General features: G+C 39.9%; 1 protein-coding gene across 4 annotated transcripts in view; it reads right to left on the bottom strand.

The window, feature by feature from the left end:
- Nucleotides 1-25,692, bottom strand: part of FNDC3B (fibronectin type III domain containing 3B) — a gene marked incomplete at its 3' end in the record, with an annotated part of 350,833 nt that overhangs the window by 247,411 nt on the left and 77,730 nt on the right. For all 4 annotated transcript variants that reach the window (XM_081235889.1, XM_081235892.1, XM_081235891.1 and 1 more), the window contains exon 3: nt 2,570-2,645. In XM_081235889.1, the coding sequence (XP_081092015.1) occupies nt 2,570-2,645 (76 nt within the window). The remainder of the gene's footprint in view (nt 1-2,569; nt 2,646-25,692) is intronic.

Below are 25,692 nucleotides of genomic sequence, written 5' to 3'. Positions count from 1 at the left end.
GGGGGGATGAGAGCACCTGGGCTGAGTGGCTGCCTATTATGCATGAGTGGTCAACAATGGGTCTGGACTGAGGTTCCTTCCAGTTCCTGCAGTTGATCCTGTTGTCCCAGGGCCTCCTAAGCCCTAGCAAACCTCTTGGGGTTCCAGGTCACCCTCATCCTGTCCTGTGTCATTTCAATTAGTTGGGCCAGGTACCAACATGTCCAAATAAAGATAACCACAGTACCTGGGTGTTCAGAAGAGAACAAAGAATAGGAAGGCTCAGTAAGCCAAAGATAAATGGCTCTACAATTCTTCTTTAGTGAATGGCATTTTTTTAAATCACTGAAAGGGGTGTTAGTGTCACTTATCTCCAAGTACCATCATGAATAATACAAAGCTTCCATTGTGGACAGAGCAATATACTTGCTAAATTCCCTGCAGAGTATACCAGTTAGGAATTGGACCCACAAAAAGTGAGGAAGAGGCTAACTAGATGAACACACACACACACTCTTCAGACACCAAAAGTAAAAGCAGGTGGCATGAAAAAGTGGATTTTATATATGTTGATCCATTCGGCAATTTGCTTTTATAGACTCTATTACACATACTCAGCTGTAGAGGGACACAGTCTTCTAGCCAATGCATAAGGTTCCAATGTTACCATGACCAGAAGCTCAACTATTCTCTTACTGAACTGGAAACATCCCTTCATTCTATGTAGGTAAAATAACTTTTCATCTAGTTTTACTAGTGTGATTTTTTTTTTAAGGCACAGAGTGAATTTTGAGGTTTTATTTGTTGATAATATCTGTTACAGTTCTACAAGTAGGTAGAAGATTCTGTAACCCATACTATTTTAAAATATTTTTCTCTCTTCTTTTACCTGAAGTTCCTTTGTGTGACCTATCACTGAAGACTAGGTTTGGTTTTTAAATGGTTTAAAACGCCAAGATCAATTTCAGGGACACAATGAATGCAATCAGAAAAAAATCATTAACGAAATGGTTAAATCATTTCAGATTAACTGCAATTAAAACTCACTAGGATTCTAGCCTAATGAGTTTTAATTTTTTTCCTAAATTTTTGTTCTTACAGTTACAAAAACAAGTAATGAAACGACACAGCAGCACACTCTGCTATTATGCAAAACAGTAGGAAGATCACCTTTTTCCATGCAGCTCATTATGGAAAACTAAAACTAAAGGGTACTTCCCTTCATTTTCTTTATATATTGGTGAGCAAGCCCAAGTATTAAAATAAGACCTCTGTTCAGATTCCAGTCTAATCAATAACCTAGTACTGAACTCAATTACAGGCCAATTTACCATTTGCCCCATAATCCTCATCACTGCCAAAAAGAGCCGTCACACAGTGCCCTCCAACACAGCAGTATTTATAGACTAACTCCATATCTGGATTGATCTTCCTACACAGAACCCCATATGGATCAGAGTACCTAAGCGTCTTTCTTTCCTTAGTGAACTATAGAGAAGAGGCACCGGTATTACACAAACTAGAAATTAACTGAAATGCCCTAGGAGCAGTACTTAAAGAACTACACCCAAGGAGCCTCACCTACTCCTGGAGCTTATTTAGATAACAAGATTCTGGACTCTGAGCTGATGCTGTACTGGAATAAGACTTCTGGAGATCTTAGGAGGGCATATCTTGCATATGGGAGAGACATGAATTACTGAGGGCCGAGGGTGGACTGTGGTGGGCAGCTTTCTAAAAGCTGGCTGCTGGTATTCATACTCTGTGTAATCCCCTTTCAGGAGTGGGCTGGACATACCACTTCCTCTTGCCCTTTAGTTGCTGCTCCGATGAAGCTGCCATAATGTAAGCACCCCCATGGAGAGGCCACTTAGCAAGGAACAGAGGGAAGCCACCTGCCACTAGCCCACAAAAAAAACTAAATCCTGCCAACAACCACTTAGGCGAGCCTGGAAACAGACTGACACTCAGACATGCCTTACAGTCACTGCAGCTCTATCTAGCCCACACCTGGATTTTAGCATTTTGAGAGGCCCAGAGCCATAGGACACAGCTAAGCTGTGCCTAAATTCCTGACCCACAGAAACTGTAGGCAAGAACTGTTTTAAGCTACTAAATTTGAGTAATTTATTACTCAGTAATAAATAACAGATATTAAATACATATTTTTACCTCTAAAAGCATCATTTGGATAGCATCACAATATGTATTTGAAACTTTTATCTAATTTGAAAAAGTACTTGCTGTTCTCATCTGGAATTTTAAGCTCTCTTAAAAATCTCTGCATTTTTCAGGACTACCAAGTTCCATAATATATGAAAACAATGTAAGCTTTCCCAAGTTTATTTAATTCACTTAAAAGTCAATAGAATACTCAAGATATTTAACTTTGTCACTTGTATATCACAGGCCCACATCAGCATTAAGGAGCCCCTAATAAAAGCAAAAAAAAAAAAAAAAAAAATCCAAGATAAATTTTACTTCTAGAAAATCACACATGCAGACTCAGAGATAAATAAACTCTACTTCTATAAAATAATAAATAAAGGAAAACTTCTTTGATTAGAAAGCTTACAAAAACCTTCCTTACCTTGAATGCACTGAAGTGTTCCATCCTCCGCTCTTATTGTAAAAGTCTCACCTGGATTAACTTGAACGAGAATAACCTGCCAAAATAACACAGTAATTTCAATTTAATACTAGAACACCTGGGGATTTCTCTTCAACGGTTTCATTACCTAAATTTATGTACTAGACAAGAAGTATGTGGCACAGAATCTTGTATAAACACAAAACTTAGGATATGTCTTAGATCTGGTTCAAATTTGAGGGGGGTAAGTTCATGAATTTGAATTTAGCTAAGTGAATTCTCCTGTGTTGCTTATGCTATATAACTAAAAAAAAAAACAAAAACCCAATGTTAAGATACCTTTTCTTTCAGACAATTCCTTTTTCCCTTTCACTAAGTCAGAAACAACAATTAAAGAAGAAAAAGGACCAGAAACTATAACTTACAAAGGAAAACTGAAAGAGAAATGAGTTTCTGACCTAACACTGTTGCATACCATTCCCAAGTATCTATTACTGACCTGAGTCTACTGTGTCTAACAATAGAAAGCAATTTATAAGAAAAATGTTTTTTGGGGAAAAAAAAGCATGTATAGAACCTGGAAATAACAATGAACAGTATAAAATAAATATTACAAATAAGACCCACCAAACACTCAAATTTTTGAATCTATTACCTAAATGTCAGTGTTTTAGTCATATAACATAGATATTTAGTTATCATAAGACAACTTCCGAAAGACTAAACCACGGATGCCATGGCAAAGTATGTTCTTTTAAGAACCTCAGTTTTAAGTTCTAATCTCATTTAGTTCCTTTAGATAACAAAAGTAAAAAAAATCACGGGCTTCCCTGGTGGCGCAGTGGTTGAGAATCCGCCTGCCGATGCAGGGGACACGGGTTCGTGCCCCGGTCCGGGAGGATCCCACATGCCGCGGAGCAGCTGGGCCCGTGGGCCATGGCCGCTGACCCTGCGCGTCCAGAGCCTGTGCTCCGCAACGGGAGAGGCCACAACAATGAGAGGCCCGCGTACCGCAAAAAAAAAAAAAAAAAAATCACTAACTTATATCTAAATGTAAATTAAAGGACATAACAAAGCTTAAAAAACCTGTAGTTAAAAATTACCATGTGCACTACCCGGGTTCTTTGGTGGGGCTAATGGCGGAGTCTGGGAGGGCTCATGCCAAGGAATACTTCCCAGAACTTCTGCTGCCAGTGTCCTTGTCCTCACAGTGAGACACAGCCACCCCTGCCTCTGCAGGAGACCCTCCAACACTAGCAGGTATAACTTGCATACAAATAAAGTCCACAGATCCGAAGAATGGAGCCTGAAGAACTTACAGAAATGTATACATTCATATACTCACAACACAATCAAATATAAATTATTCTCAGCACCCTACAAGACCCTTGCCCCTCCTATTCAGTACCTCTCCCAAAGAGGGACTTCCCTGGTGGTGCAGTCGTTAAGAATCCATCCGCCTGCCAGTGCAGGGAACATGGGTTCGAGCCCTGGTACGGGAAGATCCTACATTTTGTGGAGCAACTAAGCCCGTGCGTCACAACTACTGAGCCTGCGCTCTAGAGCCTGTGAGCCACAACTACTGAAGCCCATGCGCCTAGAGCTCGTGCTCCGCGACAAGAGAAGCCGCCGCAATGAGAAGCCTGCACACCGCAACAAAGAGTAGCCCCTGCTCGCTGCAACTATAGAAAGCCTGCGCGCAGCAACAAAGACCCAACGCAGCCAAATTCTTTTAAAAACTGATTAAGATCTCAAGGACAATGTTGAATAGAAGACATTCTTGTCTTGTTCATGACCATTTTGACCATGCTTGTCAGCGGGAAAGCATCAGTTTTACCATTAAGTGTGATGCTAGGTGTGTGTGTTTGTGTGTGTTTTAATAATCCTCATCCAAACATACATGTATTTAAAAAATCATGAATAAGAATTAAATTTTACCTATTGAAATTTAAAAAAATTACCATGTGCGAGATTAACACTATTAAAATAATGACTATATATTTCTAGAAACTGGAAGGATGTCAGTGTCACATTCATCTTATAGTTCTTAGAGCAAGCCTTGTTCCTCCCTGCCTCGAAACCATCAAGCATACTGTTCCCTCTGTCTGCAATGCTCTCTCTGCACTCCTTCATCTCTGCCCACCTTATTCCTTCCTCCACCAGCTAACGCCCATTCATCCTTGCCAGATTAAGAAGTGGTATTTGACTGCCAGCACAGGCCAGGTCTTGCACTGTGTGTTCTCAAAAATCAAACAAACAAAACTCTACTCCTTCCTAAAATATACAACTGCAATTAATTAACTAAGGAATTATTTTTGTGTCTCTCTTTCCTTTAATCTAGGCTCTGTAAGGTCAAGATTTGACACAGAATAAGTGCTCAAGAAATATATTAACTGGGTAGATTGGTTCAAGATGGCAGAGTAGAAGGACGTGCTCTCTCACTCCCTCTTGTGAGAACACTGGAATCACAACTAACTGCTGAACAATCATCAACAGGAAGGCACTGGAACTCACCAAAAGAGATACCCCACATCCAAAGACAAAGGAAAAGCCACACTGAGATGGTAGGAGGGGCACATTCACAATGAAATCACATCCCATAACTGCTGGGTGGGTGACCCACAAACTGGAGAACAGTTATACCACACAAGTCCACCCAATGGAATGAAGGTTCTGAGCCCCACGTCAGGCTTCCCAACCTGGGGGTCTGGCAACGGGAGGAGGAATTCCTAGAGAATCAGACTTTAAAGGCTAGGGGGATTTGACTGCAAGACTTCGACAGGACTGGGAGAAACAGAGGCTCCACTCTTGGAGGGCACACACAAAGTAGTGTGTGCTTCGGGACCCAGGGGAATGAGCAGTGACCCCATAGGAGACTGAACCAGACCTACCTGCTAGTGTTGGAGGGTCTCCTGCAGAGGCGGGGGGGTGGCTCTGTCTCACCATGAGGACAAGGACACTGGCAGCAGAAGTTCTGGGAACTACTCCTTTGCGAGAGCCCTCACAGAGTCTGCCATTAGCCCCACCAAAGAGCTGGGGTAGGCTCCAGTGTTGGGTCATCTCAGACCAAACAACCAACAGGGAGGGGACACAGCCCAACCCATCAGCAGGCAAGTGGATTAAAGTTTTACTGAGCTCTGACCACCAGAGCAACACCCAGCTCAACCCAACACCAGTCACTCCCATCAGGAAAATTGCACAAGCCTCTTAGATAGCCTCAGCCACCAGAGGGCAGACAGCAGAAGCAAGAACTACAATCCTTAAGCCTGTGGAACAAAAACCACATTCATAGAAAGATAGACAAGATGAAAACGCAGAAGGCTATGTACCAGATGAAGGAACAAGATAAAACACCAGAAAAACAACTAAAGGAAGTGGAGATAGGCAACCTTCCTGAAAAAGAATTCAAAATGATAGTGAAGATGATCCAGGACCTCGGAAAAAGAATGGAGGCAAAGATCAAGAAGATGAAAGAAATGTTTAACAAAGACCTAGAAGAATTAAAGAACAAACAAACAGAGATGAACAATACAAGAATTGAAATGAAAAATACACTAAAAGGAATCAATAGCAGAATAACTGAGGCAGAAGAACGGATAAGTGACCAGGAAGAGAGAATGATGGAATTCACTGCTGCAAAAGAAAATAAAGAAAAAAGAATGAAAAGAAATGAAGACAGCCTAAGAGACCACTGGGACAACACTGAACGCAAGAACAGGGCTTCTCTGGTGGCACAGTGGTTGAGAGTCCGCCTGCCGATGCAGGAGACACGGGTTGGTGCCCCAGTCCGGGAAGATCCCACATGCCTCAGAGCAGCTGGGCCCATGAGCCATGGCCGCTGAGCCTGTGTGTCCGGAGCCTGTGCTCCACGACGGGAGAGGCCACAGCAGTGAGAGGCCCATGTACCGCAAAAAAAAAAAAAAAAAAAAACGCAAGAACATTCACATTATAGGGGTCCCAGAAGGAGAAGAGAGAGAGAAAGAACCCAAGAAAACATTTGAAGAGATTATAGTCAAAAACTTGCCTAACATGGGAAAGGAAAGAGCCATCCAAGTCCAGGAAGCACAGAGAGTCCCATACAGGATAAACCAAAGGAGAAACATGGCGAGACACATAGTAATCAAATTGGCAAAAATTAAAGACAAAGAAACATTACTGAAAGCAGCAAGAGAAAAACGACAAATAATATATAAGGGAACTCCCATAAGGTTAACAGCTGATTTTTCAGCAGAAACTCTACAAGCCAGAAGGGAGTGGCATGATATACTTAAAGTGCTGAAAGGTAAAATACTACAACCAAGATTACTCTACCCGGCAAGGATCTCATTCAGATTTGATAAAGAAATCAAAAGCTTTACAGACAAGTAAAAGCTAAGAGAATTCAGCACCACCAAACCAGATCTACAACAAATGCTAAACGAACTTCTCTAAGTGGAAACACAAAAGAAGAAAAGGACCTACAAAAACAAACCCAAAACGATTAAGAAAATGGTAACAGGAACATACATATCAATAATTACCTTAAACGTGAATGGATTAAATGCTCCAACCAAAACACATAGATTGGCTGAATGGATACAATAACAAGACCCATATATATGCTGTCTACAAGAGATCCACTTCAGACCTAGGGACACACACAGACTGAAACTGAGGGGATGGAAAAAGGTATTCCATGCAAATGGAAATCAAAAGAAAGCTGGAGCAGCAATACTCGTATCAGGCAAAATAGACTTTAAAACAAAGACTGTTACAAGAGACAAAGAAGGGCACTACATAATGATCGAGATATCAATCCAACGGCTTCCATGGTGGCGCAGTGGTTGAGAGTCTGCCTGCCGATGCAGGGGACACGGGTTCGTGCCCCGGTCTGGGAAGATCCCACATGCCGCGGAGCGGCTGGGCCCGTCAGCCATGGCCACTGAGCATGCGCGTCCGGAGCCTGTGCTCCGCAACGGGAGAGGCCACAACAGAGAGAGGCCCGCGTATCACCAAAAAAAAAAAAAAAGAGAGATCAATCCAAGAAGATATAACAATTGTAAGTATTTATGCACCCAACATAGGAGCACCTCAATACATAAGGAAAATACTAACAGCCATAAAAGGAGATATCGACAGTAACACAATCATAGTAGTGGACTTTAACACCCCACTTTCACCAATGGACAGATCATCCAAAATGAAAATAAATAAGGAAACACAAGCTTTAAATGATACATTAAACAAGATGGACTTAACTGATATTTATAGGACATTCCATCCAAAAACAACAGAATACACATTCTTCTCAAGTGTTCATGGAACATGCTCCAGGATAGATCATATCTTGGGTCACAAATCAAGCCTTGGTAAATTTAAGAAAATTGAAGTCATTTCAAGTATCTTTTCCGACCACAACACTATGAGACTAGATATCAATTACAGGAAAAAATCTGTAAGAAATACAAACACATGGAGGCTAAACAACACATTACTTTAATAACCAAGAGATCACTGAAGAAATCAAAGAGGAAATCAAAAAATACCTAGAAACAAATAACAATGAAAACACGATGACCCCAAACCTATGGGATGCAGCAAAAGCAGTCCTAAGAGGGAAGTTTATAGCAATACAATCCCACCTTAAGAAACAGGAAACATCTCGAATAAACAACATGACCTTGCACCTAAAGCAATTAGAGAAAGAAGAACAAAATAACCCCAAAGTTAGCAGAACGAAAGGAATCATAAAGATCAGATCAGAAATAAATGAAAAAGAAATGAAGGAAATGAGAGCAAGATCAATAAAACTAAAAGATGGTTCTTTGAGAAGATAAACAAAATTGATAAACCATTAGCCAGACTCACCAAGAAAAAAAGAGAGAAGACTCAAATCAATATAATTAGAAATGAAAAACGAGAAGCAACAACTGACACTGCAGAAATACAAAGGATCATGAGAGATTACTACAATCAACTATATGCCAATAAAATGGACAACCTGGAAGAAATGGACAAATTCTTAGAAGTGCACAACCTTCCGAGACTGAACCAGGAAGAAACAGAAAATATGAACAGACCAATCACAAGCACTGAAAATAAAACTGTGATTAAACATCTTGCAACAAACAAAAGCCCAGGACCAGATGGCTTCACAGGCGAATTCTATCAAACATTTATAGATGAGATAATACTTATCCTTCTCAAACTCTTCCAAAATATAGAAGAGGGAGGAACACTCCCAAACTCATTCTACGAGGCCACCATCACCTTGATACCAAAACCATACAAAGATGTCGCAAAGAAAGAAAACTACAGGCCAATATCACAGATGAACATACATGCAAAAATCCTCAACAAAACACTAGCAAACAGAATCCAACAGCACATTAACAGGATCATACACTATGATCAAGTGGTGTTTATCCCAGGAATGCAAGGATTCTTCAATATATGCAAACCAATCAATTTGATACACCATATTAAGAAATTGAAGGAGAAAAAACATATGATCATCTAAATAGATGCAGGGAAAGCTTTCGACAAAATTCAACACCCATTTATGATAAAAACCCTTCAGAACGTAGGCATAGAAGGAACTTTCATCAACATAATAAAGGCCATATATGACAAACCCACAGCCAGGATCGTCCTCAATGGTGAAAAACTGATACCATTTCCACTAAGATCAGGAACAAGACAAGGTTGCCCACTCTCACCACTATTATTCAACATAGTTTGGGAAGTTTTAGCCACAGCAATCAGAGAAGTAAAGGAAATAAAAGGAATCCGAATCAGAAAAGAAGAAGTAAAGCTGTCACTGTTTGCAGATGATGTGATACTATACATAGAGAATCCTAAAGATGCTACCAGAAAACTACTAGAGCTAATCAATGAATTTGGTAAAGTAGCAGGATACAAAATTAATGCACAGAAATCTCTGGCATTCCTATACACTAATGATGAAAAACCTGAAAATGAAATCAAGAAAACACTCCCATTTACCACTGCAACAAAAAGAATAAAATATCTAGGAATAAACCTACCTAAGGAGACAAAAGACCTGTGTGCAGAAAATTATAAGACACTGATGAAAAACATGAAAGATGATACAAGGAAATGGAGAGATATACCATGTTCTTGGATTGGAAGAATCAACATTGTGAAAATGACTCTACTACCCAAAGCAATCTACAGATTCAATGCAATCCCTATCAAACTACCATTGGCATTTTTCACAGAACTAGAACAAAAAATTTCACAATTTGTATGGAAACACAAAAGACCCCGAATACCCAAAGAAATCTTGAGAAAGAAAAACGGAGCTGGAGGAATCAGGCTCCCTGACTTCAGACTATACTACAAAGCTACAGTAATCAAGACAGTATGGTACTGGCACAAAAACAGAAAGATAGATCAATGGAACAGGATAGAAAGCCCAGAGATAAACCCATGCGCATATGGTCACCTTATCTTTGAGAAAGGAGGCAAGAATATACAGTGGAGAAAGGACAGCCTCTTCAATAAGTGGTGCTGGGAAAACTGAACAGCTACATATAAAAGAATGAAATTAGAACACTCCCTAACACCATACACAAAAATAAACTCAAAATGGATTGAAGACCTAAATGTAAGATCAGACACCATCAAACTCTTAGAGGAAAACATAGGCAGAACACTCTATGACATAAATCACAGCAAGATCCTCTTTGACCCACCTCCTAGAGAAATGGAAATAAAAACAAAAATAAACAAATGGGACCTAATGAAACTTAAAAGCTTTTACACAGCGAAGGAAAACATAAACAAGACCAAAAGACAACACTCAGAATGGGAGAAAATACTTGCAAATGAAGCAACTGACAAAGGATTAATCTCCAAAATTTACTAGCAGCTCATGCAGCTCAATATCAAAAACACAAACAACCCAATCCAAAAATGGGCAGAAGACCTAAATAGACCTAAACAGACATTTCTCCAAAGAAGATATACAGATTGCCAACAGACACATGAAAGAATGCTCTACATCATTAATCATTAGAGAAATGCAAATCAAAACTACAATGAGGTATCATCTCACACCGGTCAGAATGGCCATCATCAAAAAGTCTAAAAACAACAAATGCTGGAGAGGATGTGGAGAAAAGGGAACCCTCTTGCACTGTTGGTGGGAAAGTAAACTGATACAGCCACTATGGAGAACAGTATGGAGGTTCCCTAAAAAAACTAAAAATAGTACTACCATACAACCCAGCAATCCCACCAGTGGACATATACACTGAGAAAACCATAATTCAAAGAGTCATGTATCAAAATGTTCATTGCAGCTCTATTTACAATAGCCAGGACATGGAAGCAACCTAAGTGTCCATCGACAGATGAATGGATAAAGAAGACGTGGCACATATATACAATGGAATATTACTCAGCCATAAAAAGGAACGAAATTGAGTTATTTCTAGTGAGGTGGATGGACCTAGAGACCAGCATACAGAGTGAAGTAAGTCAGAAAGAGAAAAACAAATATTGTATGCTAACACATATATATGGAACCTTAAAAAAAAAAAAAAAGGTCATGAAGAACCTAGGGGCAGGATGGGAATAAAGATGCGGACCTACTAGAGAATGGACTTGAGGACACAGTACACTGGGACAAAGTGAGAGAATGGCATGTACATATACACACTACCAAATGTAAAACCAATAACTAGTGGGAAGCAGCCACCTAGCACAGGGAGATCAGCTCCATGCTTTGTGACCACCTAGAGGGGTGGGATAGGGAGGGTGGGAGGGAGGGAGACACAGGAGGGAAGAGATATGAGGATATATGTATATGTATAGCTGATTCACTTTGTTATAAAGCAGAAACTAGCACACCATTGTAAAGCAATTATACTCCAATAAAGATGTTAAAAAGAAAAAAAAGAAAATCTGCAAGCAACAAATGCTGGAGAGGGTGTGGAGAAAAGGGAACCCTCTTGCACTGTTGGTGGGAATGTAAATTGATACAGCCACTATAGAGAACAGTATGGAGGTTCCTTAAAAAACTAAAAATAGAAATACCACATGACCCAGCAATCCCACTACTGGGCATATATCCAGAGAAAACGATAATTCAAAAAGACGCATGCACCCCAATGTTCACTGACGCACTATTTACAATAGCAAGGTCATGGAAGCAACCTAAATGCCCATCAACAGACGACTGGATAAAGAAGATGTGGTACATACATACAATGGAATATTACTCAGCCATAAAAAAGAATAAAATTGGGTCATTTGTAGAGACGTGGATGGATCTAGAGACTGTCATACAGAGTGAAGTAAGTCAGAAAGAGAAAAACAAATATCGTATGTTAGCGCATATATGTGGAACCTAGAAAATGGTACAGATGAACAGGTTTGCAGGGCAGAAATTGAGACACAGATGTAGAGAACATACATATGGACACCAAGGGGGCAAAGTGGCGGTGGAGGTGGTGGGATGAATTGGGAGACTGGGATTGACATGTATACACTGATGTGTACAAAATGGATGACTAATAAGAACCTGCTGTATAAAAAAACAAATTAAATTCAAAAAAAAAGAGGGGAAAAAAAAGAAATATATTTACTGAATGAATGAAGTCACAAAACACAGGGAAAAACCACTGCAACAATTATTTTAACTTGGATATTAAGCTTTCAGAATATGCAACTTTAAAAGTCAACTTTATTTACTGTATGGACCATAATTTATCTGCTTTTTAAAACTATTTATTAAGATCAAAACCATTTCATCTTTAAAAACTAAACCTTTAACTTCCATGTATTTTGCTTCTATTAATAATTCACCACAGGAAAAACACTGCTGGGGTATTAAAATTTTTTTAATCTGGAAATACATTAACTAGAGAAAACAGGATCTTTCAGGGAAAAGCAGTACAAGCTTCATCCCCAGTGCTTCTTGTTATCTTGAAATATAACGGTTATTTCAAGGCAATTTATTTTTCCTGTACAGTAACTGTGTCAATAATCTTTCAGTCTTAAGTATTCAAATTCTTCCCAATGTAAACACACTTTGTCATTTTAAGAACTCAAAAGGAAACCCTTTCAGATCTCTATGGACTGATTAAGACATTCCAATTGCTTTCTTGAAACTGAGTTTTTAAAGTCACTCCTAACATGAAAATATTTTTGATTTTACTTTATTTTTATGTACACATAGAACACAAGTCGACTACAATGGAATCAAACACTCCAATAAAGAAAATTACCCGTGTTTTTTTTAAAGTCCTTAAACCAATTCTAACATCACTGTAATAGTGCAGAAAGCACCTGCTTTGTTAAGCCCGTATGGATGGGCCTATGATATGTGCCTGTGGAATTATTTAGTCAGAAAAAAAAAAAACAGTGGACACTAAGACTATGACCCAGATATTCTTTGACAATCCCAAATTTATATACTCTCTTCCACTACAGTCATAATTGTCAGACAGTGTGTCCTAAATGCTGGTTCTAAAAGTGCAACTCACCAGTATTAGGGAAAATCCCAGGCGAGAAAAGGGATTTCTGAATCGGAGTATGTTCCAGGTCCTGTCGCATCATCTGCTTATCATACTGCATGAAAAGTGTCTGCAGCAGTTCCTCAGCGGTCACTGACACTAGGTCACAATGCCAAGAATGGCTGTCCTGGAGGCATCCAGCCTCCAAAAACCGTTTATGCCTTCCCCTCTCTGCTCACAGGAGGCCCATTCCTGACCCCCACCCCATTTCTTCAGGGAGAAAGATGATAGGTAAAGGGCTTGTACACATCCTATTAAAATACCTCTCTTCAAATGTTTAGTTCCTGTAATTTTCCCTGCTGCTGTGTTGCTATGGCAACCAGATTATAATCTACCAAGTTACCTCAGAAACCAGGCAAATCTCCTGTGTCCCAATATCAATTTTTCTTAGTAAGAGCAAAAGTCATTATTTGAGCACACCGTATTCATCTTGGCACCGAGATATTTTAAAAGAAAGCATTTTATTATACTGAAGCAGACTGACTACCTTGCTGTTTTCACTGTCAATAAAGGAGAGATAAAAATAAAGTTCTGGGGCTTCCCTGGTGGCGCAGTGGTTGAGAGTCCGCCTGCCAATGCAGGGGACACGGGTTCGTGCCCCGGTCCGGGAGGATCCCACATGCCACGGAGCGGCTGGGTCAGTGAGCCATGGCCGCTGAGCCTGTGCTCCACAACGGGAGAGGCCACAACAGTGAGAGGCCCGCGTACCGCAAAAAAAAAAATAAAATAAAAAAAATAAAATAAAGTTCTGACACACACCAGCCCAATGATCTGTCCCTGACCAGAGACATGAATGAGATGGCGGCAGCAAGCCATGCATCACACAGCCTTGAGGAGCATAAGTCACACCCAAAGGCTCCCTGGCACTTAACCTTTTGTATCATACAGGTCAATCAGTCTGTATGTCTGTCTCCCTCTCTGAATATCTCTCTCTCAATCTGTCTCTCCCCTCTCTCCCCCCCTCCCCCACCCCTCTTCCCTCCCTCCTCCTTTCTCTCTTTAGCCACAAAGCAGACACTACGGTTACAATTTCTCTTAAACACAGAATGTAAAACATAACATCACTGTCCAAACCTCATTTTTTGTCCACTCAGTAAGCATTTCCTGCTTTTCTGAAGTCAGCATTAAAACAAGTCATGCTGTATTCTGTGTCTTGTCAGAGGAGAAGAAAAAAAAAAGAAAGAACAAAGATTTTAACCACTGATGTTTTTTCCCCAGAGATGTTAAAATAGAACCATGTTAATCAAATCATAAGAGCATACTTCAGTCTACTATTGCTTCATCAGATTTCTTTCAAATCTATTAGTGCTATACGAACCAAGCAGCCCAAAATAACCAAAGGTAGTTCATTAAGGCTTAAAGAAAATAAGTGACCATTCTTCCAAAGTCTAAAGAGACAATAAAACCAGAAGTAGAATTAACATAATTGAGCAAAAGGCTAAACACAGCATCCTGGGAAAGCTTTACCCAACAAGACAACTGAAACAGGTATAACACATCTTACCTTAAAGGTATAAATCTAAATCTAACTCTGTTTCTAACTCATTAGAAGAGCAAAAGGAAAGCTACATTTGCCATTTAAATTTTGGGTGGCTGATTAACCAGAAGACGGTTAGCATCTAAGACCTCTAGAGGCAAATTCCTGATTTATGCCTCAAATAAAATACTACCAGCCACCCGACTAAATAATCACTGCCACGTATGAGAGTCCATCACAAAAGCTTCTGCTAGGAGAGCAGTATTGACTGACCAAAGATGAAATGTTACATTTGCAGTATTCTTAAAAGTTAAATCCCATACCCAGACAATCGAGATACAAGCTATGCTAGGAGAGTAGATCCCATTTCACTTTCAGAGCTTTTCCCACTTGCCACATTCTGTGAGGCTTGTCTTAGCTGTTTCATGTATGAATGAACATTCTCACTTAGAGCCAGCATTTATGAATATCCAACAGATATCTTCAGGGGAAAAAAATAATACGACCTAAAAGCTGCATAAGAGTTCCATGTAAGGACAGATTCTATCCAGGAAGATCTAATAAGTTAAAAAGTGACCTTTGACTCCAGGAAAGGAATAGTAGCACCTTCCTTCTGGACACACACACACACATACACACACTCTTACTCCAGATTCCCAAACTCCAGAAAAATCCCGGCAAGATCTGCCCAGGCCCTGAAGGGCCCAAACCATCCATCAAGACACACCTTCGAGACCCTGGTCTCTGTGCCAAGACCACAGCTGGCCTCAAGCAAAACTGAAAAGTAGCATCATTTGTTTTTTAAGCTCTCTGTCTCTTCTCCAAATCAGGAAAAGGGAGATGATGAGCTGCAAATGAACGATAATTACCTTTGTGGTAGTAACATACACAAAGAAAATGTCCCAAGATTTAAAATGTAAACAGTTAGGGCTTCCCTGGTGGCTCGGTGGTTAAGAATCCACCTGCCAATTCAGGGGACACAGGTTCGAGCCCTGGTCCGGGAAGATCCCACATGCTGCGGAGCAACTAAGGCCGTGCGCCACAACTGAGCCTGCGCTCTACAGCCCGCGAGCCACAACTGCTGAGCCCATGTGCTGCAACTACTGAAGCCCGCACACCTAGAGCCTGTGCTCCACAACAAGAGAAGCCAATGCACCACAATGAAGAGTAGCCCCCTCTCGCCGCAACTAGAGAAAGCCTGCGTGCAGCAGCGAAGACCCAACACAGCCAAAAATAAAGAAAATAAATTTTTTTAAAAAGCAGCTTAGAAATATCAAAAAAAAAAAAATGTGAGCAGTTAAACAGGAAGGTCCTAGAAGATAATGGGAAAGCATTGACTGACTCACCAGTTCACATGTCCAACCTGAAGCCTGAATCCAAAGCTGGCAGGAAAAGAACACATAAGACTAGGGAGCCTCCCAGGGTACTTATACACTAGGTCAAGGCAAAAGGACGTCCAGATTTTAGAGATGGGGAAAAACTGAGGCTTAAAGAGGATCAGTAACTTGTCTAAAGTCACAAAACTACAAAATGACTGAGCCAGCACTAGAATCCAGCCCTGCCTGACCAAAACGCATGCTTTTCTCTTCTACCGCACATCGTCCCTGCCCCGCCTCCCCAGTAGGTGTGGGTTTCGCAGTCAGTTCTCTATGGAGAAACTTCAGTGAATGGTTACAAGGAGAGAATGCATTGAACTGGGTCAAAGGCCTGTCCCCAAAACTGAGGACAAGTTCACTCCTAGGAAAGCTGTGCTCACTCCCTGAGGCAGAGCCCCTTACTCCTAATATGGCAGTTGGGTGGTAAGGAATCCATCCCTTAACTGACAACAAACAGTTGTTTTTATATTGGGCAGGATTTATTCTCATAAATTCGTTGTCAAGTCCTTGAATTCCCCTAGAAACCTCAGACACACCAATAAGCTAACCACTTGATTATCACAATCATTAGATGCCATTTCTCATGGCCTAATAACAGGCATAAGAAAAATAAAAGACTACTCCTGAAAAGACTGGGTCTTAGGCATCTATGCTTCCCAAAAGTCACCTGTCATCAACAAAAACGATAGGAATGGATTAACAGGTAACCAAGGAAAGAGAAATAAGATGAACCAAAAAGAACATTTTTATGCACTGAAATCACACCAGTGTCTGCTGAAAATATATACATTTGACCTTGAACCCTCTGCACAGTTGGAAATCTGCACATAACTTTACAGTTGGCCCTCCACATCCTCCGATTCAACCAACTGCAGATGGTGTAGTACTGTGATACATATTTAGTGAAAAAAATCTGCATATAAGTAGACCTACGCAGTTCAAACCTGTGCTGTTCAAGGGTAAACTGTACATTCAAATGAGTTCAATAACTGCATTTCAAATAAGTGTCCTTAGAAGAATTACTACTCTACTCAGTTATAATGCAGCAAATATTAATGCTTGCCCAGAAAGGGTGAGGCATTCCTCCAGGCCACAAAATAGAGTCTTAGACAACACAAAGTTCTCCCTACCACAGGCTGACAAATGGAACTTGCATGGGATGGGAGTGGGGAATCACTTGAATAAAAATAAAACATTTACAGATAGTGGTAAGGGCTATAAAGAAAATACAATGGCAGCTTGTAAGAAGTTATATATTTCTACTCCCTCTAATTGTATTCTGCCCTGAATAAAGAGATTCTATTACAAAAAGAGCTGTTTGCTAAGAATAAAAATATAGCATTAACTTAAATGGAAAAAATGCAAAATGTAATATAGATGGCCCAAACTAGGTTAAAAACCTGTTTTAAGAGAGCCACAAATGGCCAAGTCTGAAGTTTCAACTACAGTACTTTCAAGATAAAAACCAAAAACATTAAAGACCAAAATTCCATACAAGCGTAAGTGTAGTTTTTCCCTGGCTAAGAGTAATGGCTACCGAATATCCTTGTGCATTTGGAGCAGCATTACGTTTATTTAAATGAATTTATTTTCATTTTATTAAATATATTTTCACAGAGTTGTTGAGTATCAAAAAGATACTTCCTCCTTTAGCTGAAAATTATATTCACTGAGAACAAATTTTCGTTCCTGTCATCACTGTTTCAGGATCAATCCTTATTTAAAAAGTCCACCATTTGAGGTTAAAACCCCTTTCTGCCCCTCAATTCCATCCACACACCCCACACCTCCAAGCTGGGCTCTGGCCACACTGATGGGGAATCAGCAACTTGGGCCACTTTTCACCTAATCAGTCGTACCCTGAATGTGTTTTGCACACTGAATCTTGCATGTCTTCATTTAGATCCAGCTATCTCATGTCTGGTTTTGATTGGCTGGGACATGATCCACACTGATGTGCTAATTAATGTCACACATCTCTGGTAAGCTGTGCAATAAAAACCTAAATATACAACTCTACTGTGGGAATCTCAAAGGCCAGTCAAGAAACATATTTAACTGCCTACATTCCCAATATTCTACTATTTTTAAAACCCATTTCAATGTTGGCCATGTCATTCATTGAACAGTTCTTCCCCACCTAAGACATGATCAAGAAATAATGTTCACGTGTTGGGCAAAAATTGTATTCCATTTTTTTTATTGGAGTATAATTGCTTTACAATGTTGTGTTAGTGTATGCTGTACAATGAAGTGAATCAGCTATATGTATACACCCCACCCATCTAGGTCATCACAGAGCACCGAGCTGAGCTCCCTGTGTTTGTTTTAATTCACTCTTTATTCCTCGAGAAATGTAAGTATTTCCTATAAACATATTAACCATTTTGATAAACGTAAAAGGCCTCTTATGGTTTTCCAGCTTTTCTTTGCTCTTCTGATTGTGTTTATATTAACACATATTCAGGGATACATATTTTTTAAATATTCATGAGTCTGTTGCTGAACTTCTTATTCCATTTCTGTGTTGATCTACTTCTATACTAGTACTATTCAAAAATAATTATTATGGATTATGATATGCTTTGGCATCTGGAAAGGCTTAGATATATTTATTGTTCTTCTTTAAGTTTTGATTATTCATATGCATCTTCTCTTTTAGATTATTTTAGAACATCCTGTCAAGGTCCATAAAAATCCTTTTGAGAAAAAAAAGAAACAATGTGTCCATGAAGAATGTTCTCATCCCTATAACTGACAGAAAATCAGTTCCCAATATTTTGTCATTAAACATTCTAGAGTTAACTTTTCTTACTACTATACTTTCTTAATTGCTTAAAATTAACCCTACTATTGCCTTATATTTTATTCTCACTAACAGAAAATCAGAAATGAATACAAATATGAAATGTCCTACGGTTTTGGAAGGATTTTGTGGAAGAGACCCCAGCCCCTCCCCACCACTTCACAGTATATTATCATCACTTATTCAGGCCTTGCCTTTGCATTGATTATATTAAACTTATTTAAATCAATACTTAACGCAATTATTGAAACCCTGATCATTCAACAAACATTTGCTGAGTAGTTACTATTGGCCAGGCACTTTATTAAGTAAGCACTGATGATTCTAAGATGAGAAAGATTTTGAAATCCTACCCGTTTATTGATGCACTAGTAGAAAATACAATGAACTATAATAAAAAATGATTATTTGCTATCAAGTGCTATGGAAACTGAAGAAATCATCAAGAAATCAGGAAAAGTTATAGTTGGGGGTGACAATTAAAGGGGGAATGAGAGGATAAGCAAAAGAACAATCACACAGCACATGCATGGAGGCCTGACCGGTATGGTATGTTTAGAATTCCAATGTGCTAGAGAATCCCAGTGTGGCCGTAATGGCATAAGCACGCAACAGGGGGTAAAGGTGAGACTGCAGAGGCAGGCCGTGCCCACCTCAGAAAAGCCGTTGTTTGCCCCACGTGGAAGTCTGAACTTTATCCTGTGAGCAGAGTTTTCCAGTAGGAAAGCAACATTATTAAGATAACTCTGTTAGTAGCGAGAAACTCAAACTGAGATGGGAGATACTGAACACATAGACACCAGCAAAGATATTAGTGAAACATCCACCTGTGACATAATTCAGGGGTTACACTGTTCTAAGAGTTTTCAAAAATAACCGATGGTTTAATCTTTAAATATGACCATCCAGATCACAGGGTTTGCTGCTGAAGAGTTCTGCCCTCCCTCTCTATGAACGCTGGGGCATCTAGGATTGCAGAGGTGTAGCAGTGTATGGCTCTCCCAGACATAATTACTTAATTTTTCCTACTTCCTGTCACTCTCTCTAATTCTGTTATCCAACTGTGATTCTGGCATTTCCATTTCCACCCCTCCTATCACTGACAACTGACAGGCCTGCACAATCTGTCCCTCTCTTGAGCCTCCACCTTTTCCTAGACTTTTCTGACCCTTTTTCTTCTCTTTGGTTTCTTGCTCTAAAAAGCTAACTCCCAAAGCACTCAGCAGCCAACCTAGCAGTCTTTTCCTTTACTTCTAGTCAACTCATCAGTCCAACAGGGGACTATGTTGTCCACCTACTATGCTGTGCATTGGTTTGCTGATCAAAAGGAAAGGAGGACTAACAGTAGGATTATTGGGAAACAAATATACTTATGAGTCAAAAGAGAATCTTTACTTGTTTTCAAGGGTCCCAAGTTAATCATATTCCCAAAACATCTACTTTCTGATTCCAAGGTAATCCCATTTCAGACTAGTTAATTCATGTTTTATATCTTTAAGTTATAGTTTGCCTTTTAGCATATCATACATACACAAAAAAAGTTTGAAAATATAACTTAAGGACACAGAATTGCAGATAAGAAAACAGCACAACCTACAACTTAATCATTAAATTTAAGATGAATCTTAACTACTATTTAAGATTTCAAAAAATAAGTACATAATAGCACATATTTCTTCTACATGTTTGTCTTCCTGACACACTATATGTTGCGGTAAAATTAGATGGCGTTCAGGCCAGAGATGTCTTCTAAGTAACATCATATAGAGTATGTAAATACTGAGTAATTAAGTCACTTTGTGCTAATCTCATTTTACTTGCAATTCTTTTTTTAACTAACAGTTTAAAAATCAACTAAGACAGCAAAGATACACAGTGAGAAGAGCAAATCAGACACATCACAGTTAAGTCCCGGCTCTGCCAGACAGGGCACTTAACCTTTCTAACCCTGCACTTCCTCCTCTGAAAAGAGAGATAAACACCTACCTTATGTGTGTGCTCTGAGGAAGAGAGCAACCCCAGTGCAGCCTTGGTAGAAGGCCTTATACATAGTATGTGCTCAGTAAATAATTGTTATTAATATTTCTTTTTCTTCAAATTTCGACCAGTGACAAGTCTCTCAGTTAAGGAAAAATATGGCCTCTAATAAGAAAGTCTGAAGAAAAAATTTTATCAAAACTACCACGTTTCATGTTCTCAATAAAATCTAAAACCAGCCAATTCTCACCTCTGACCAGATTTTCTGTCTGAGAAACGTTCTGGCTTTCCTTAAAGGATCACCTCCCAACTCATTCACATTCTGGTGTCTGTTCAGCTTCCGTGGATCCTGGCAACAATAGTGACTTTGGAATCCATTCACAGAAGTTCTGAAATCTAAGCCCTTTATATCCACAAAATGGTTTGAATTACTTGGAACCGCTTCTAATTAAGATTATTATAATGAAAGTCTGCAATAAAATGTAACAAAGTAACACCACGGTATGTGGAGATTTCCTATTAAGCACCCAGAACTCCAGAAGAGGATCCTTTTCTGACCTATAAGTTGCCTTCTCAAAGCACACAGGAAGAATTAAACCTGGCCAGATTCTCTAAAAAGCATCAGGCAACTGCCTTTTTAAACACTTAAGCAACTAGTTTGAAAAGTTATCCACCATTCAATCCAGGAAAACATAATTATACAGCTGGATACTTAAGACCATTAAAAAATTTAAAGAAACTATCCAGATTGAAGATTTCAAGGCAAACAGACTGAAAATGCTCTTCAAAAATGTAGTACTTTAAGATTTTCCTTTCTAGATTTTAGTACCAGAGCATCGTAAGCAGCTGTTGGAAAGCCTGATGCACTTACACTCAGTCTTGGAAGAAGGACATCCCTAAGTGCATCACATACCGACTTGCACAAATGAACAGATTATTCCGATTCTTCCCTCATCCTGCACCAAGTCCAAATTCAGTACTGACACTAGGCTCTGCAGACAGCAAAGGAAAAATGTGATCACAATTTTCCAGCCAGCCCCTCCCTCCTCCTCGCACGCCCTCAGCACACACAAGCACACAGCCGATTCTATGCACATCTCTAACTCGGGCCAGTTTATGCACCATGACATCAGTGCAGTACAATGAGCCAAGTTTAAACTCCATCTGGGACAAATAATGTCCAGGCACACTGTGACTTCTTTTGTTTATATACACTGACTAAATATGTCTTGGTGGTAAATGAACTTAAGATTTATTTCCCAAGGCCTCCAAACAATATTCTGCACCCCTGAAGCACCTCCCTGCTTCCAGTTCTCTTTCCAAGGCTACTCGTAAGTGATCTTTAACAGAACACATGATTTTGAAACATATAATTAGCATCTTGAGGGGAGTCAAAGTCCAAGCAGCCCTTCATCAATCTAAAACAAAGAAAATGAGGAACTCACTAGCAAAGGGGTGTGGCCTCATGGCACAAGTACTGCATGACACCTAATTTTGTATTCCCCCTGAGAACAGGAATGAGCAGAGGTGAGACACTTCGGAAACGCTCATGGAATTATTTCTCTTCGATGGATAAACTTAGAATTTTTTTTTTGGCATTACTTAAGAGAAATAATTATAAATTCAGAAAGGAAAAAAAAATCTAATAGGTTCAAGTCTTACAATTAAGATTTCTTAAAACACAAAAACTGTGCCTCTGGGGTGATATAAATTTTGAATGGAAATGAAAGCTGGGGTTTGGGAGGAAAAGAAGGCAGACAAAAGGCTCTCTCCTTACCCCCAGACTCCCAAGGATGAGGAACCCCTGATGCCCTTCTCTAGTCACCACCATCTCTCAGCAGCTGCTGGCCCCAAAGGGAACTGCTCCCTTACAGCTAACCTCAGGGAAAGAACCATTCCCTAGAGAAAGAAAGGGAGCTACTCTGATGGCCTGGGCCTGAAACCCAACCTCTCCTCCAAACTCAGCCAGTGCCTCGAGGCTTCAGACGCGGTCACTACAGCTTGGTCCACAATTCTGAGAAGCTGCAGAGCCAGAATCGCTGCCATCTTCCAGAGTTGATATGAAGATCATATAAGGTAACAGCAGGAATACTCTTCTTTGTAAACTTTACAATTTACTACTGTGCAGAACCCAGTCCCATGTCTCTCCTGACTGTTTACCTGAACAAAACAATGGATATATGCCTAATCCAAGCAACTCCACCCTTCCTGGAAGGTAGGACATAAGTGGATTCAAATCCCAGTCCTGTTATTGCCAGCTGTAAAGTATTTAACCTTTCTCACCTGTGGTTCTGTCTGTAAAAATGATCACTACCTTACAAGGTGTATGTTCACAGGAAGAAATGATGTATAGAAGTGCTTAGTACCATTCTTAGCACATCGTAAGCCCTCAAATAGTTACTATTCATTCCTTCCACCACACAGGGAACAAAGAAATGAAAATATCAAATAAAAGCCATTCTTGGGGACTTCCCTGGCAGTCCAGTGGTTGGGACTCGGCGCCGTAGCCTAGGTTCAGTCCCTGGTCAAGGAACTAAGATCTGCAAGCCGTGAGGTGCAGCCAAAAAGAGAGAGAGAGAGAGAGAGAGAGAGAGAGAGAGAGAGAGAGAGAGAGAGAGGAGAAAAAAAGCCATTCTTTCCAATAATTTAACAAATAACCACTCAACTAAAAGTTGAGCATAAAATTGAGACTAAAAGCCTTCTGGTGATCAGCAAGCTTAAAAAGTAACTTTTTAAAAATTTTGGTTGTGTTGGGTCTTCGTTGCTGCGCGCAGGCCTTCTCTAGTTGTGGCGAGTGGGGGCTACTCTTCGTTGTAGAGCATGGGCTCTAGGCACGCGGGTTTCAGTAGCTGTGGCTCGCGGGCTCTAGAGCGCAGGCTCAGTAGTTGCACTGCACAGGCCCAGTTGCTCCGCGGCATGTGGGAACTTCCCAGACCAGGGATCAAACCCGTGTCCCCTGCATTGGCAGGCGGATTCTTAACCACTGTGCCACCAGGGAAGTCCAAAAGTAACATTTAAGTTTGAGGCAAATGCCAAAAATTAGGTTAGACACTTGGCATTCTTTCAATGCCCAAAAATCTGACCTTTAATATATCATTTACATTGTTACAACACTAGAATCTCTGGAATATTACAAAACATTTTAGCCTACACTTCCCCCGTGATTTTAGAATAACTGTTAGAAAATGAGCCACTGCCTCCCTCCGAAGAAAAAGCATATACCAGTTGTGATGTCTATCTTCAAGTCTCTCTAATGGAGCCTCTTTAAAGTTCCAAGGCAACTTGAAGCAGCATGGTGTGGAGAGGCAGTCAATAAGAAGTGGGAAGATGCTCAGGGCCTTACCTGGAGTAACCACTTGAAAAATAAGAAAACAAGAAAAGAGAAAGTCTGAGAAGTAAACGGGATGTGAACACCCATCTATTAAAGGATTAGGTGCTCTATCACCCAGCTCCATGCTCAATTGATTCCCTGGGTCTTTAAAACAGATATTATTCACAGACAGGGTATATATAAGCCTAAGGTCTGATTTCTCAATGCAAATCTTATAAGAAAAATACAGATGCCATTCCTCTGTAATTCATATAATGTATATATGTATTTAAATTACACTTATTTTCAGTCATGACTGAAGTCACCAAATAAATTATAAAGAAACAGCCATTCTATAATGATGCTTTTTATATAGACTTTTGCCAAGGTGATGAGAATTAAGATGAGTTATAAATAGATGCATGCTGCCAATGCAAAACAAGTCAGAAAAGATAAATGAGCTGCAAAACTTTGGCCAATTTAGCTACCAAACAACATCAATAACTAAAGCACATGCTTCAAAGTGTCACAGTTTCCCTCATGAACTAGAAGGACAACTCAATATTCCAATATACGTAAAGACCAAAGAAACTTCTATCCAGGTAACATGTCTCAGTGTGGAATTTTTCTGACTACTTAGAAAAACGCAAGAATATTTTAACGCCTCCTTCTAAAAATTAGAAGTCATGAAACACAGCTAGATAACAACACAAGTCCATTTCTCTACACAGCTAAGGTTTAGCTCAGAAGAATTGATTTCCACTTTTTAAAAACACAAAGGACCCTTGAAAAATGCAGGGCTAAGGGGCACCGACCCTCCACGCAGTCAAAAATCCATCTGTAGCTTATAGTCGGCCCTCTGCATTAGCAGGTCCTTGGTATCCTCAGTTGCACATCTGTGGACTCAACCAATGGTGGATGTTATAGTTCTATAATACTTACTACTGAAAAATATAAGTAAGTGTATAAGTGGACCTGTGCAGTCAAATCCATGTTGTTCAAGGGTCAACTGTAATAGGAATGGAACCCTTTGCTGATATAAATACTCTCTAGTCAACCTGCCCCCCAAAACTAGTCCAAGTACCCCCAACTTTCTGCTATCTCCACTTAACTAGTTGCCTAGTTATTTGCAAAGCAGAAACACTTGGCAAAGTAATTTTCTAAATGCAGACTGTCCATTTTATCCAAATGCCCATCTACTATACCACAAGGGGAAGGGAATGGGCAATAAAGAATGGATCCAGGTCAAATTATTCTAGTTAATGGTTGTACTAAACACATGCTGCACATAAAACAGATTTCCTCTCAGCAATGATCTGTCTGATGGTCACCTGCTAAAAAAAAAGAGGCCCAGGGCTGAGAAGCAATACCAAGGTAGGCATGAACACTAAAGTGGCACTGAACTGTTTCTTCTGGAGGTCCACCACAGTTCAGATTCAATTTAGTGTAACAGCGGAGCTGGCTGGAAAACTACTAGGCCGCTTCAGCAGCGGGCTCCTCATCAGGCTGTTTATTTTTTGCATCTGCATTTGGAACTTAGAGATTAATGTTACTAATTTTATGCAGCTTGCTCACTACTATCCTGTTTGGGATGTAACCTATCTAACTGCTATATGGTCATATTTTTAAGTCAATCATTTGGACAAAAAAAAAA

This window comes from Mesoplodon bidens (genome assembly GCF_964165515.1).
Source record: "Mesoplodon bidens genome assembly, chromosome: 5".
Taxonomy (NCBI): domain Eukaryota; kingdom Metazoa; phylum Chordata; class Mammalia; order Artiodactyla; family Ziphiidae; genus Mesoplodon; species Mesoplodon bidens.
Note: the sequence above shows the minus strand (reverse complement) of the source record. Positions and strands in the feature narration are given on the sequence as shown.